General features: G+C 44.2%; 1 protein-coding gene across 1 annotated transcript in view; it reads left to right on the top strand.

Annotated features, from left to right (window-relative positions):
* cog3 (component of oligomeric golgi complex 3) overlaps positions 1 to 15,727 on the top strand; it is a 53,631-nt gene that overhangs the window by 13,517 nt on the left and 24,387 nt on the right. The window contains 7 exon segments of the mRNA NM_001144040.3: positions 9,090 to 9,164; positions 9,238 to 9,330; positions 11,643 to 11,768; positions 11,862 to 11,942; positions 12,285 to 12,328; positions 13,577 to 13,703; positions 14,365 to 14,456. Coding sequence (NP_001137512.2) covers positions 9,090 to 9,164; positions 9,238 to 9,330; positions 11,643 to 11,768; positions 11,862 to 11,942; positions 12,285 to 12,328; positions 13,577 to 13,703; positions 14,365 to 14,456 — 638 coding nt within the window.

Below are 15,727 nucleotides of genomic sequence, written 5' to 3'. Positions count from 1 at the left end.
GGAAGTGTGAGGGGGAAAAAATTGATTCAGCAGTCTACACGCTTACAATGGGCGATTCATTCGTTTGTTAAAGGGAGGATCAGAAAAGACTGGTGTATGATGCTGCGTTCACACCAGACGCGGAACGCGCATCAAGCGCGAGTGATCAATGCAAACGCGCGAAAAGACATCCTGCTGCGCGATACGAGCGAATAGAGCGCGAATGACGCAAATTGTGCGAATGGCGCGGGGCGAATTGAGCTTAACGAGCGTTTCACGCGAATCTCTCGAGTTCGAAAATCTGAACTTCAGCGTACATTCGCACCGCGTTAACCAATCAGAAGCTTGCTCTTATGGGGGCGTGATTGTGACGTAGAACCTGTTGTCGGTGTTACGAGGGAAATCTTCCAGCCGTCATCCAGGTTTCTGTTTATGAGCTGACAGAGCTGGATGCACCTCTGAAAGGATGTAGTGGACTCAGACACGACCCTAAACGTATCGACGCTGTTTTTCAGTCTTCATAAAGCACATAAACACTGTTATTTTCTTCATAAAATCCATGTTAGCCGTTTAGCTATGAAGCTAGAGTCTTCGGGCAGACAGAAGCCCTGCCCATCACGCGAATCCGCGTCTGTTCTGAAGTGAATTTGACACGCGAATGAAGCAGGGTTTGATGCGCGAATGAAGCGAGTAAACTCAAATGTTTACGCGGCTATTTACGCGTGAATAGAGACTTGTGAGAATGGGCAGACAATACACCAGGGGTGTGGGCAAAATAAGGCCAGTTTATTAGGCACAAAGGCAGCCTGCTACATGCTGGTGAGCACTACAAGCCCCTGGCTGGGGATGGGATCTTACAGGTAAGCCCTGAGAACATATAACACTTCACGCAAGAGGTGCCACAGCAATAATTGCAAATAGAAATGATCTAAGTTACAACTGAGAAGGGAGAAAAGCTCGGTCACGAAAATCAAGCTCAGTAAATAATGTGCACGCTATCGGTTTCATTTTCACTGCTAAGTGCGGTTCATACTTCCCGTGCGGGGGCTATGACCGTCATGGGGTTATCTCGCGGGCCCGTCTGCCGGGGGCTTGACAAACTGCGCTGGCATTTGTCTTGTGCTGGGCATTTGTCTTGTGCTGGGCATTTGTCTAGTGCTGAACGCTGTCGACCAATCGCAACAGGCTGTCATCGGTCCAATCAGCGCAGATTAGCTTCGCACTAAGGAGGGGTTTGGGAACAAATGAATCGCTGGATGGTTCGTATGGGAGTCGCTTGGGTAATTGGGTAAAAGTAAATGCATATTAAGACCATGAAGCTTTTTTTTGACCTTGCATGCAGATCATTATGTTGTTGGAGATCCATATAACCGAAATATGAATTTTCATGTATAATATGGGCTCTTTAAAGGCTTCACTAGGGTAATTAGGGTAAAGTTAGGGTCATTAGGCAAGTCATTGTATAACAGTGGTTTTGTCTGTAGACTATCCAAAACGTTCGAGGTTACTAAAGTAACCCTTCGTTCCCCGAGGAGGGGAACGGAAGCACTATAAGTGGATTTGATTGTAAAATCCACGCATTGGGAGGTTCGGTTCAGAAGCTACTCGTCTGAAAGAGTATTGAACGGGCCAATTAAGAATGAATTGGCAGCGCAAGCCTGCGCAGGTGAGCGGCATAAGCAATCAACTGAGTATATAAGCTCACCTGGCGCAGCAGACGCTATCCTTTTTAAGCTGAAGAGACTTTCAACAGCTAAGGGACAGTCATTATGGCGACGGAGTATAGTGCTTCCGTTCCCCTCCTCGGGGAACGAAGGGTTACTTTAGTAACCTCGAACGTTCCCCTTCGGGGGGAACTTCAGCACTATAAGTGGATTTGATTGTAAAATCCACGCATTGGGAGCCCATTGAAAGCGCCATAATGACTGCACCTTACCAACACCCCCGATGAGGAGATAGTCAAGCAAGCGTGACGCACCCACATCATGGGGGGCGCGGTCCTCCAACGTGTCCCTGGCCCTAATTTATCCTACTTCAACAGAAGTTTTACGGATTTATATATATTTTTTGGGAAGTCGTGAGCATCTAGATAATTCTAGGAAAATACGACAGTACGTTGGGAAGCGTGCAATCCCGATAGGGAGGACGCTGCGGAGGCCATCCGTTACCCAAGGGGGGATAGATGGCAGAATTTACATATGGACTAGCCCTAAAAAGGGGGAGTACGCATAGCAAAAGAGTGGTTAGCGGGGAGGGAAGACACGGGTCCGCCCAGGGGGGGGGGACTTAACCGTGGCTGAATAAGCATATGGGATCGCCTAGTGGGGACCACGCATAGCAGGCACCTTTACCCAAAACGCGGGCTGACCAGCGGGCAGACCTACAACGTAGTGGGCCAGCAAGTGACTCCTCCGCTGAGTCAGTGCTGGGGGCCACGGAGGAATCTGCAGGGCTCACCTGATGGGGAACTTTACTGACAGATAAAAAGGCGCACGTATCTCCGTGTTAGGGAAAATGGCGCAGCAAGCGTGTTTCAACACCCTACCGAATTGTTTCCTCAATCACCAAGGGTTACCTAATACCCTTGAGGAAACCGGCTCCACTCGCAGATTGTAAAACCTTGCAAATGTGTTGGGTGTCACCCAGCCCGCAGCTCTACAGATGTCTGTTAGAGGGGCGCCGCGTGCGCGCGCTCGAGAGGATGCGAAGCTCCGAGTGGAGTGCGCACGCGCTCTCGGGGGACGCGGCTCATCTCGGCTCTGATAGTGAAAGAAAGGCATCCACAATCTAGTGGGAACTTATTTCGGTACGGCACTTCCCTGCTGCCGACCGCTATAACAGACGAAGAGCTGCTCAGATAATCTAAACTCTGAGTGCGGTCCGGATAATACGCAAAACGCGAACTGGACAATAAATAAGGGCTGGGTCTGCCTCCTCCGAGGGCAGCGCTTGCAGGCTCACTACCTCGTATTAAAACGGAGTGGTAGGAACCTTGGGCACATATCGCGGGCGGGGTCTCATACGTGAGAGAAGCCAGCCCAATTACAGGCACGAGTCACTGACCGAAAAATGCCTCCGGGTCCCCGACCCTCTAATCGATATCAACGCGACCAGCAGAGCTGTCTTCAGGGACAGAAATATACTGAGTCGAGGATCGAAGGGATCTGACGCGGCTTGTGTAGCGAGGGCGAGATCCTAAGAGGGCATGAGAGGGGGCGGGGTGGATTAATTCGCTTAACGCCCCTGAGGAACCGGATGATGAGGTTATGCGTTCCCACGGTGCTGCCAGCCACCGCGTTATGAGAGCGGAGATGGCAGCCACGTAACCTTGAGTGTGGAGGGCGACAGCCTGCTCTCCAACTTCTCTCGGCGTAAAGAAAGCACAACGCTGATCTGGCAAATTACGGGGGTCTTCTCAGCGAGAGACACACCATTCAGTGAATAGACTTCACGTCAGGGCATAGGCGCGCTCGGGGAGGGGGCTCTAGCCCGAGTGACGGTATTAGCCACCGCAATCGGAGGTTACCTAAGTCTTCCTCGCGTCTAAAAATCTCTTCAAAGATCGGCGAGGGTGCCAGGTGGTGCCCTGTCCCTGAGAGAGTAGGTGCTCTCTCGAAGGGACTGCCAGGGGAGGGCTATCGCGAGGGAGAGCTCTGACATCCAGGTCCGGTTGAGCCAGAGGGGCGCAACCAGCAACCTGTTCCTCGTCCTCCCTGACCATGCACAGTAACTCCGCGAGCAGGCTCACTGGGGGAAACGCGTATTGCGCGTGCCCCGAGGCCAGCTGTAAGCCAGTGCATCCGTGCCGAGAGCACTCGGTCAGGGAAAGAACAACTGGCAATGAGCGATCTCGGGGGAAGCAACAGATCGATCTGGGCTTCCCCGAATCGCGCCCATATCAGCTGAACAGACTCGGGGTGGAGTCTCCATTCTCCAGGACGCAAGGCTGCCGTGAGAGTGCATCGGCTGCACGGTTGAGCTTGCCTGAATATGAATGGCGTGCAGCGATTTCAGCCGCGGATGACTCCAGAGGAGCAGACGGCGGGCGAGCTGAGACATGCGGCGAGAGCGCATACCCCCTATACGGCTGATATACGCCACCGCCGCCGTACTGTCCGTCCTGACCAGCACGTGTTGCCGCTCCAACACCGGAAAAAAACGGTGGAGAGCGGGGAACACTGCCAACAGCTCCAGGCGATATGCCAATGCAACTGGGTACCTTTCCACAGGTCCGCAGCCGCATGCCCGCAACGCACAGCCCCCCAGCCCGTGTTGGAAGCGTCTGCTGAAACAACAAGACTGGACGCCTGTTCTAGAGACACCCAGGCCTGTAGGAACGAGGGGTCGCTCCAAGGGCTGAGGGCGCGGCGACACAGCGCAGTAACAGAGACTCGGTGTGCGCGCGCGTGCCATGCGCGTCTGGGGACTCGATCGTGAAGCCAGTGCTGAAGTGGTCTCATATAGAATAATCCGAGCGGCATGAAGCGGCTGCGGATGCCATATGCCCCAGGAGCCTCTGAAATAGTTTCAGTGGGACCACTATTTTACTGTCGAGCTCTCTCAGACAGTACAGCATCAGCTGAGCGCGCTCTCCGGAGAGGCGCGCTGCCATGGTGACCGAGTCCAGCTCCAGCCCGAGAGAAGAGATCCTCTGCACGGGGGCGAGTTTGCTCTTTTCTCGGTTGACCTGAAACCCCCACAGGTGGAAGTGCCAGAGCACTTTGTCTCTGTGCATAATCAACTCTGTGCATAATCAAAGAGAGGGCAATTCAGCCAGTCGTAAAGAAATTGAGTATGCAGATGCCCGCGAGCCGAAGGGGCGCTGAGGCACCCTCCGCGGGCTTGGTGAGGACCCGCGGAGACAGAGAGAGCCCGAAGGGGAGGGCTTTGTATTGCCAAGCTCGACCTTCAAACGCAAACCGCAGAAACTGTCGGTGGCGAGGAAGAGTGGAAACATGGAAATATGCGTCCATCAGGTCTAAAGCTGCAGACCAACCCAGAGGACGAACGCACCTGAGGATGCGCTTCTGCGTGAGCATTCTGAACGGCAGCTTGTGCAGGCAGCGGTTCAAAACGCGCAGATCTAGGATTGGCCGTGACCCACCGCTCTTTTTGGGCACGATGAAGCGTGGGCTGTAAACCCCGATCTCCATCTCGGCTGGAGGGAGCGGCTCGATTGCATCCTTCGCCAGGAGGACAGCAATCTCCTCTCGCAAGACAGGGGCGGACAGGGGGCTGACCCTGGTGAATACACACCCGTGACTTGGGGGGCCGTTTCGCGAACTGAATCGCATAGCCGAGTCTGATTGTGCGTATGAGCCACCGCGAAGAGCTGGCCCGCGCTAACCAGGCAGGCAGAGCTCTCGCTAATGGACTCATCGCTACAATCGCTGACGTACCAGCAGTGGGGCAGCGCGGAGTGGGTGTGCTGATCCGGGAAGCTTGCGGGTCCCACGGAAAAGCTGGAGGTGAGATATTTGCTCTCACTCCAAACCCGAGCTCCGGAGGGGAGGCTCGAGGGGTGGGAGAAAGGAGACCGTCCTCCCAGCGCTCGTGAGCCACTGGCGAACGCACCGAATCTGCAAGCTAGAAAGCATAGCGTCCCAGACTGGCAGATTTCGGGCTGTCACATCTGGGGAAGTGAAAAGTGCCCTTTCATAATGTTTTCATGGCAGTAAAAAGTGCCGTTGGAAATGGGGCCCCGCCCTCCAGCGGGGAAAGAGCAAGTTCCCTCTTCTCCAGATGGCCTGTCCCAGGGGCGCTTCGCGGTCCGTTGCCGGACTTAGCGGCGTTCTGGGCAGGGGGGCTGCCTGCTTCCGAGGTGCCCGACGCGCTCGCTTCGCCGGAGGCATGTGCGGGGGCGGAGCAGCTCTCGTAGGCGGGCGCCTTCGGCGAGGAGCAGGTATGAATGGCACGGCGGGCGGAGCGGGCTACGGACCGCCGATAAGACATCACCCACCAACTGCTCTCTCACCGCCTTGAATTCCTGGGTGAATTCACAGACAGTGTCGCCGAACCTGGCTGGGGATATGGGGAAGTCAAGAAAGCGGACTTTGTCGACTTTGCGCATATCAGCCAGGGGTGGCGCTCCTGGACCACTAATGTGGACATCGTCCTCCCCAACGCACACGCAGCGGACTCAGTAGTCCGAAGAGCTAAGTCGGCGGCGGTGCGAAGCTCATAAGCCTGGGTTGGACCCACCCTCGTGCAGCTCGGCCAGCACCTGCGCTTGGTAGCGCTGGTAGGTGGCTATCGCATGCAAGGCGGAAGCAGCCTGGCCCGCAGCTATGTAAGCTCTAGCTCCGAGGGAGGTAGATAACTTACAGGCTTTGGATGGGAGACGAGGCGAACCCGCCAAGAAGAGGCGCCGCGCGGATTTACCGCCATCGCGCACTCAACCTGAGGAATTGCCACATACCCCCTGGCTGTTTCACCGTCAAGAGTGGTTAGGGTGGAGGAACACGCAGCACGAGCAGAAAAAAGTGCTTTACAAGACCGCGTGAGCCTACTGTGCACCTCCGGGAAGAAGGGAACGCCCCTCTAGTCGGTCCGGCCGCGGAGCTGGGGGATAAACCATCTCCAACCCACGGCCGAAGCAGCCCGGGAAAGCACGGCTAACATGTCCGTTTCAGGATCCGTAGTGACAGCGCTCACCAGCCCGAAGGGGGCGAGCGGGTCTGGATCATCATCGGACAATGAAAGCCCACCCTCCGATGCCGCGGTGGACATCTGGTCTCCGGTGTCATCGGGCTTAAGGGCTACCATCTGTTAGACGGATCGCTTCCCCCACCCGAAGCTTGGATGGAGCGCTTAGAGGAGCGGGAGGTCCGCGGGCCCGTGGGCGACGGATTATCTCTCGCTGAAACCCTCAGATCTGCCCGAGTGCCCGCTGCAGAGCAGGGGACAACTGGGGTGGTTCGCCTTTTTGCAAAGGCTAACCGCGATCTTGCGCAACAGTCATGGCATCGCAATGACGACATGAACTGCCCGCGAGCAGCGCATTAACATGCTGGACCCCCAGACATGTAACACAGTGCCCGCGCCCATCATCCGAGGACAGGAAACCACCGCATCCAGAAACGCACAGTCGGAGCGCCGTCCTGATAAGGACGTGCTGCACGACTGTGTTGCTCTTTCTGTGAAGTTTGCAACTTTATACGCACCGCTCTGGAGGACCGGACCCAAAGAACGCCAGGCAAGGGAGAAACCCAGCTCGACCGTCTGCCACTGCGTGTACACACTCTGGACCGGGAGAATGCTCTCGTTCGCTCAGAATCGCTGGTCACAGCAGGAGGAACCCTCATCGACTCGATCAGAAAGTCTCTGAAGCGAAAAGGATAGCGTCTGCTGCGCCAGGTGAGCTTATATACTCAGTTGATTGCTTATGCCGCTCACCTGCGCAGGCTTGCGCTGCCAATTCATTCTTAATTGGCCCGTTCAATACTCTTTCAGACGAGTAGCTTCTGAACCGAACCTCCCAATGCGTGGATTTTACAATCAAATCCACTTATAGTGCTGAAGTTCCCCCCGAAGGGGAACTAATATTGCTGAAGGGGGCTAATAATATTGAGCTTAAAATGGATTTAAAACAATTAAAACCTGCTTTTATTCTAGCCGAAATATAGCAAATAAGACTTTCTCCAGAAGAACAAATATTAGAGGAAAAACTGTGAAAATTTCCTGAATCTGATCAACATCATTTGGAAAATATTTGACAAAGAATAAATATTGCCCTCAACTTTATAACTATTTAATTAAATTCTTTATTTTTGTGCATTTAATTTTACTCTATATATAAACACAACAGTATATTCACTCCAGTTTTCAGAGTCACACGACCCTTTAAAAGTCATTCTAATAAGATGATTTGATCATTAATAAACATTTGATTATTATCAATGTTAAAAAGCTGGTGTGCTGTTTAATGTTATAATTTAAAAGAAAAAAAAAACTTACTTTTAGTCATCAGGGATACATTAAACTTATAAAAATTTGATAATAAATGCATATAAAATGTTATGAAAAACTCTTTATAAATGCTTTTTTTTTTTTTTTTTATAAACCCAAGAATCCTAATAGACCATTTCAATGTGGTCATGTCATTGGCTCATGAACATTTCCTGCTTGTTACCAAACCATTTCATAACTGTGACAAGAGGCAATTCGATCATAACTTGATGTTAAAAGAGCTAGCATAACACTAATTATCAATATGTGGTTCTTTTTGGATTCTTAGAAGCTACCGGAATTAAAAATGTAAAACTGGAAATACGTTGGCACCATTGTTTTTGTTTACATTCCTTAAAATTGTCTATATGGACTCAATGTCAGTTTAACAAAAAATTATATTAGTAAAATTACTAATATTTTACTTGTTACATACGTTTAAAATGTTTCCAACATTGTTTGTTATTTAATAAACAAGCTACAAATCATCACATTACAATGATATTTGAATTATTATGTTACACTACAATAATAATGCTAACAATTCTGAACCAAAGTAATAAATTACAAGTTACCATGTATCCATTCATTCACAATTTGTAATAATATTTCATCACTTTTACTGTAAAAAGACTCCAATCTTAATTACTCCATACGTTGTTGCTAGCTGTTGTTGTACTTGTAGTAATAGCAATGATATTAAAATGGTGACATGGTGGCTCAGTGGTTAGTACTGTGGCCTCACAGCAAGAAAGTCGCTGGTTCGAGTCCGGGCTGCGCTTTCTGTGTGGAGTTTGCATGTTCTCCCCGTGTTGGCGTAGGTTTCCTCCGGGTGCTCTTGTTTCCTCCACAGCTCAAAGTATGCGCTCTAGGGGAATTGAAGAACTAAATTGTTTGTAATGTATGAGTATGTGTGTGTATGGTTGTTTCCTAGCACTGGATTGCAGCTGAAAGGGCATACGCTGTGTAAAACATGTGCTAGAATAGTTGCCGGTTCATTCCACTGTGGTGACTCCTGATAAATAAAAGGATTGAGCGAAGGGAAAACAAGTGAATGAATAGTAATATTCTGTGCGCGTGTAATGACGTTTTAAGAAGGAATAAATTATGTTTATATTTTTATCTGATAAATAATTTGTCTTTTCTCTCTGTGTTTTCTCCAGTCAGAGTTGGTGGATCTGGCCGAGAGCATCCAAGAGAAACTGTCATATTTTAATGAGCTGGAAAACATCAACACGGTAATGCTTTTGTTTGCATAATGCACATGCCATATGCTTATCAGATTTATTTTAATAATCTCTCCTCCCACAGAAACTGAACTCTCCAACATTATCCGTGAACAGTGAAGGATTCGTCCCCATGCTCTCCAAATTAGACGAATGCATAGAATATGTTTCATCACATGTAAGTAATGCTGCAGTATTCTCATCGGATGATCTAATGCAGTGGTTCTCAAACTGTGGTACCTGTACCACTAGTGCTACATGGGCTTCCTCCTTTCTTCTAATCAAATATGTCATATTGTACATCCTACATGTATTTCAAAAATTATCAAAAAAGATTTGTATATCAATGTGATGACATATAGCCTACATTTGTGAGGTCCAAGCAACAATCCCAGATGAATAGGCTACTATATGTTAATGCTTTACATTTAAGTACAGGATTTTGTTTTTACTTTTTAAAGGGCCATGAAACCCCCTATTTCAGCACAGTGTTTTCACACCTCTAGTTTGGAAAACGTCAGGAAAGTGGGTGTGTCTAGCTCTGTTTGGACCTCTGCATTTCTCGGTAACTCAGATGCACTCGGTAGGTCAGAAAGCTGTGTGTGTGTGTAGACAATCCTGTCACAATGCGGTGAAAATTAAACATGACGGTCGGCAATAGTTTGCTTGCAGTGTTCACGTTTACACTCAGAGAGCAGCATTTACAGCAGATCTTTCAGTCCATAATATTGTAGTGATGTTAACGTAAACTAAGTAACTTGGAAATCATTTTGACTAAGGTCTGTCTGTAAACACTGAAAGAATACTGCTGACCATACCAACTATAACTTATGCCTCTGAATGAACAAAGAAAGGGCGCTGATCGCTCACACTTACCAAATCTGTAGAGACAGGCCAATCAGCAGATACTGGAGCTGCGTCTTTTTTAAAAGGAGACAAGCAGCAAATGTGGATTTCACCATTTCCAGATGCGAAAAGCTCTCCTGTTAAAAATGAAAATCCGTGATCATTTTCCAGTAAAAAGAAATGCTCCCAAATATATTTTAAGGTCGCATAGATAAAATTTCGGGCGCATATGCGACCAAATTGGTCGCAATTTCGAGCCCTAAAATGTATTTTCTCGAGATAACAGGATTTCGTCGAGACATATTTTCCTCACGCTTGCATATATATTATTTTTGCTTGTTAGTTTGATTACTGTTGATTTCAAATGTAATAAATATGTTTGTATAAAACTTGTAGTAATGATGCATATAATTGGTGCGTGCGACTAAATTTTGGCTGATGCACCTAAACTTTTAAAGTTAGTGCTACCAAGCGAAAAGATTAATTTCGAGCCCTGACTGTGTATTTACACAGTGGTGATATTCATCCATGTAAACACACCAGCGTTAAAAACAGCATTAACATTATAGCAGACAATGTAGAAAGCTTATTCCCAGCCACTAGACTTTTCTGACAGGGTATTCGAGTGTCAGAATGTTGTGGGACTGCTGTACACGAGTTATGATTATGGATTATAGATTTAAAAATCTAAATTTAGCGTTTTTTATTTTAACATTTTTTAAATATTTTTTAAAGCATGATGGTGAAACACGGACACGGTTATGAATATATTTGAACATGTGCTTGTTTCTTGTAAAAAAAATCATAATAATGAAAAAAAAACTGATTTGTAGATTTCCTGATTGTGTCCCTGCTGAAATAAACAGCTTAAACCAGCCTAGGCTGGTTGGTTTGTTTTAGCTGGTCAACCAGGCTGGTTTTAGAGGGGTCTTGGCCACTTTCAGACTGGTTTCCAGCCATTTCCAGCCTGGTCTTAGCTAGTCAGGCTGGAAAATGACCAGCTAAAACCAGCTTTACCAGCCTGGTTTAAGCTGGACATAGCTGGTTTTGGCTGGGCTCTCAGCCTGGCTAGGCTGGTCAAGCTGGTTTTATCTGGTCATCTCCCAGCCTGACCAGCTAAGACCAGGCTGGAAATGGAAGTGGCCAAAAGCCCTCTAAAATCAGCCTGGTTAACCAGCTAAAACCAGCCAAGCAGCCTAGGCTGGTTTAAGCTGTTCTTTTCAGTATGCTGCCATTGTGGCTGGTGTATTCTGGGAAAGTTTTGTACCCCTTGATTTTGAGTGTGATGCTGAAAAATCTCAGTTTCAGGGGCTACCTACCCAATCCCCTTAGCCCTACGCCTTCAAGCTGAAGAGAATTGGGACACCCCTTCATGTGAATACGCAAAACAAGGGGTTGGGGTAAGGGTAAGGGTAGAATTGGGATTGGGCATAAAACTAATATGTTCAAAAATGTTGAAAAAATCTTCTCTACATTAAGCAGCACTTGGGAAATATCTTTAAAAGAATTAATATTGCACGGGAGGGCAAGAATTCAACTGTAGGTTGAAACAAACTGATAGAATTTAATAATAATAAAAAAGCTGCTAGCGGGCCATTTTCTCCCCATAAACCAGTCATGTTCATTTATAATGCTTTCTTTCAGCCCAATTTTAAAGACTATCCAGTCTATCTGACCAAGTTCAAGCAGTGTCTGTCCAAAGCCATGCAACTCATCAAGAGCCACACTGTCAACACACTGCAGAACCTGACGGGTCAGCTCAGCAAACGGGTGCGTTCTCCAGCACTTGTTAATTAAAAAACCACAGATGATTGCATAATCTCTCGTTTATTGATTATTCATTGATTATTATCTCTTGTGCAGGATCCGCTGGGCGCTCCCAATGCAGACAATGCCTTCACACTGTACTACGTCAAATTCAGAGCAGCTGCACCAAAAGTTCGAGTAAGTCTTGTGTTTGAATATAATAGATTTAGTGCTGTCAAATGAATAATCGCATCCAAAATAAAAGTTTGTTTTAACATAATGTGTATAAATAAAACATATAAAATACAAAACCAAAATATTTGCATGTATATTTGCATTTATATATGATTTGAATTAGATGTAAATATTTAATTTACAAATATAAGTTATTTATATGTACGTATGGATGCATGTGTAGGCTATGTAAATATAAGCTTTTATTTTGGTTGTGATAAATGTTTTGACAGCACTGAATATAATATAATATAATATAATATAATATAATATAATATAATATAATATAATATCACTTTTTTTCAGAGGCTAATTGAGCAAGTTGAGCAGCGGTCTGAAAAAATCCCAGAGTAAGTGATGGAGAACTTTTCTTTTTCTTCTACTAACTTTTATTTTGATATTTATTTCCTTTGCAATCAATCAATGACCTTTTGTATATTTTTATATAACACTTTGCTTCAACCAATCATTACTAAAGTGCTTTACAACAATAAAAAATGACAGTATTTTTCAAAAAAATACGTTTAAAAATAAGATTTCTCACCAAAAATCATCCCATATGCTGAAACACAGAGTTAATAAGGGCCTACTCGCATTATGCTCTCCGAACCGTGCAATGGCCCATTTCCCGGATAGTTTGAGAAGTGTGACTGCTCTGAATCGGTTGGTTCACTTGGGCTTTGGCGCCTGAGCCCGTAACTGAAAGAGTGACGTGACTTTAAGGAACTGTTTGATATGGATTTATTAATCATTCTTACTGTACAGTGAACGCAAACTGTCATAGTTTATTAAATACGCAAACCCCTCACTGCACGACAGCTGCGCACCTTCAGCAAACCTCCTAATAACTGCTGCACGAGGGCTTTCTGATTGTTTGTGAGCGTCAAAAGTGGCTGATCTGTTCGGCGAAATATTTGACTGCGTGTCGACACATCCCAAACGGCCAAGCGATATAACTAAAAAAATGTCCACTATGCTGAGCAAGAGCACTTCCGACCAGCGCAGCGTCGATGACGTAAGCTTGCCCAGGCCCGATTGTAATGAAAGTGCGGGCCGTCGGGGGAGACGGGAGTGGGGACAAGCTTGCTTTGGCTCGGTTGGAGGCAACTGTACATAGTGTGAGTACGGCCTAAGTCTCAAAATCAGCCCGAGTGGATGAAACGACCCAACAGCACACAAGGTTACTCTCTGGAGGCCATATTTAAAGACTGTAATGCATGCAAGCAGTTTCGATTATCCTTTACGTCCCATTTACACGGGGCGTCAGCGTCAACACTTCCCATTCACTTTGAATGGGGGACGTCAAGCGTTGCCGAACTGCATTGTGGATCCGTCGGCGCCGCTTCAGAGGCGTTGCTCGCTGCAGAAGTTGGGACTAGCTCAATAAGCGTCAGCCAATAAGATCGCTGTATGCAAATACACCAGGTAGACAGTGGCCTATTGCTGACTGAATTTCATTGGCTGACGCTTCTGTGACGGATCACTTCAGCCCTAACTTCAGACACGCCTTCAGTCAAGCATTGGCGCTGAAGCCCTGTGTGAAGGGGGCGTTAGTTTCAGCTGTGTTTGTAAATGTGCTGTTATTGTCTGTGTTTCAGGTATCATCAGCTGCTGGAAGAGATTCATCAGTGTTATCTGGACCAGAGAGAAGTTCTGCTCAGCCCCAGTATAAACTCCACCATCACAGACCTCACCAGCCAGAACAACAAAGACCACTGCGCTCTGGTCAGACTTGTCATTATTTACTGGAACATTACAGGCTCTCATATATATATATATATATATATATATATATATATATATATATATATATATATATATATATATATATATAAACACTTCATATGCACAAATCTGTGGTGGAAATGTGCGTACTCCAATGCAAAAGTTAATAAAATAAACTTGATGGGAGAATGTTTGTAGTTTGTATATGCAGTTGAAGTCAGATTTATGCACCCCCCCCCCCCCCCCCCTTGAATATTTTCTTCTTTTTTAAATAGATTGTTTGAAAATAAAATAACCCCCCCCCCCCCCACACACACACACACAAACTGCACAAACCGCCATACCCCCCATTGTTTTCTCGCCCTTTACTGTTTGAGTTTTTCTTCTGTTGAACACAATGGAAGATATGCTGAAGAATGCTGGAAAAAACAGCTATTGACATCCCTAATATTGTTTTTTTTTTTTTTTTGCTGCTGCTATGGATGTCAATGGTTTCTCGGTTAAATTGTTCATAATATTTTAGTGTTCAGAGCAAAGAAATTCCTAAAAGTGTAGAACAACCTATGTTGTGAGGAAATGAGGATGAAATTTTGTCTTTCATTCACTTTAATATGAGTGATGAATAATTGAATGGTTAGTAATGCTGATCTGATGGTTTCAGGTGCGCAGTGGCTGTGCATTTATGGTTCACGTCTGTCAGGATGAGCATCAGCTTTACAATGAGTTCTTCTCCAAACCCACATCCAAACTGGAGTGAGTATTTTATTTAATTTTAATTATTCAATTTAATTTAATTTAACTTTAATTATTTATTTTATTTAATTTTGTATGTAATGTAATTAAAAGTAATTAATTAAATGTATTAAGTTAATTAATTAATCTAATTGTAATTATTTATTTTAATAATTTAACTTAATTTAAATAAAATATTTATTTATTTTTATTTTATCTAATAACTCTATGAACTTATTTATGGAATTTGATTACATGAATATACGAATATATATATATCTCTGTGTCTGCATCTGTCTATTATTTTTTATTTTGTATCCTGTCTTAATGAATTTTGAAGTTATTGAATTTCTTAAGCTATTAATAAGAAATGTTTTTTTTTTTTAATCTACAACAATCTTGCTGTAAAATAGCCATAAGTTTGCAATTGTGGAAATAAACAACCAAAACAAAATTCTCTGTTCTATGTTCAAAATTCTTTTTTTTTTTTAAATTCTTTTTAATAGTTTAATGCATTTATTATCTTATTTTACATTATTTATTTATATATATATATATATATATATATATATATATATATATATATATATATATATATATATATTTATTTATATTTATATATATATATATATATATATATATATATATATATATATATATATATATATATATATATATATATATATATTTATTTATTTATTTATTTATTTATTTATTTATTTATTTATTTATTTATTTATATATATATATATATATATATATATATATATATATATATATATATATATATATATATATATATATATATATATATATATATATATTAATGGGCTAATAAAATTAACCTTAAAGTTTATAAAAAATTAAAAACTGCTTTTATTCTAGCCGTAATAAAGACTTTCTATAAGACTTTCTATAAGAAAAAATATTATCAGACATACTGTGAAAATTTCCTTGCTCTGTTAAACATTATTTGGGAAATATTAAAAAAAACATTCAAAGGGGGTTTAATTTTTCTGAATTCAACTGTATATATTTTATTGATCTATTTCATTTAGCTTTTTGTGGTTGTTTATTTTTTATATTTTTAATTCTTCTTTTAAAAATTTGTAATGTATATTTCTGTAATTATTTTATATTTATGTTTGTATCATTTCTTATTAAATTTAGTTGTCGTTGTTATTTTTGATGAAATGTTTTTTTCATCTATTATGATCTTTCTGTGAAATAGCCATTAGTTGCTGATGTGGAAATAAACAAACAAAACAAAATTCTCCTTGTGATCTTCTGTT

The sequence above is a fragment of the Danio rerio genome, chromosome 9, assembly GCF_052040795.2.
Source record: "Danio rerio strain M-AB ecotype USA chromosome 9, GRCz13ab, whole genome shotgun sequence".
Taxonomy (NCBI): domain Eukaryota; kingdom Metazoa; phylum Chordata; class Actinopteri; order Cypriniformes; family Danionidae; genus Danio; species Danio rerio.
The sequence above is the reverse complement of the archived record's forward strand: the minus strand, read 5'-3'. Positions and strand labels throughout refer to the sequence as shown.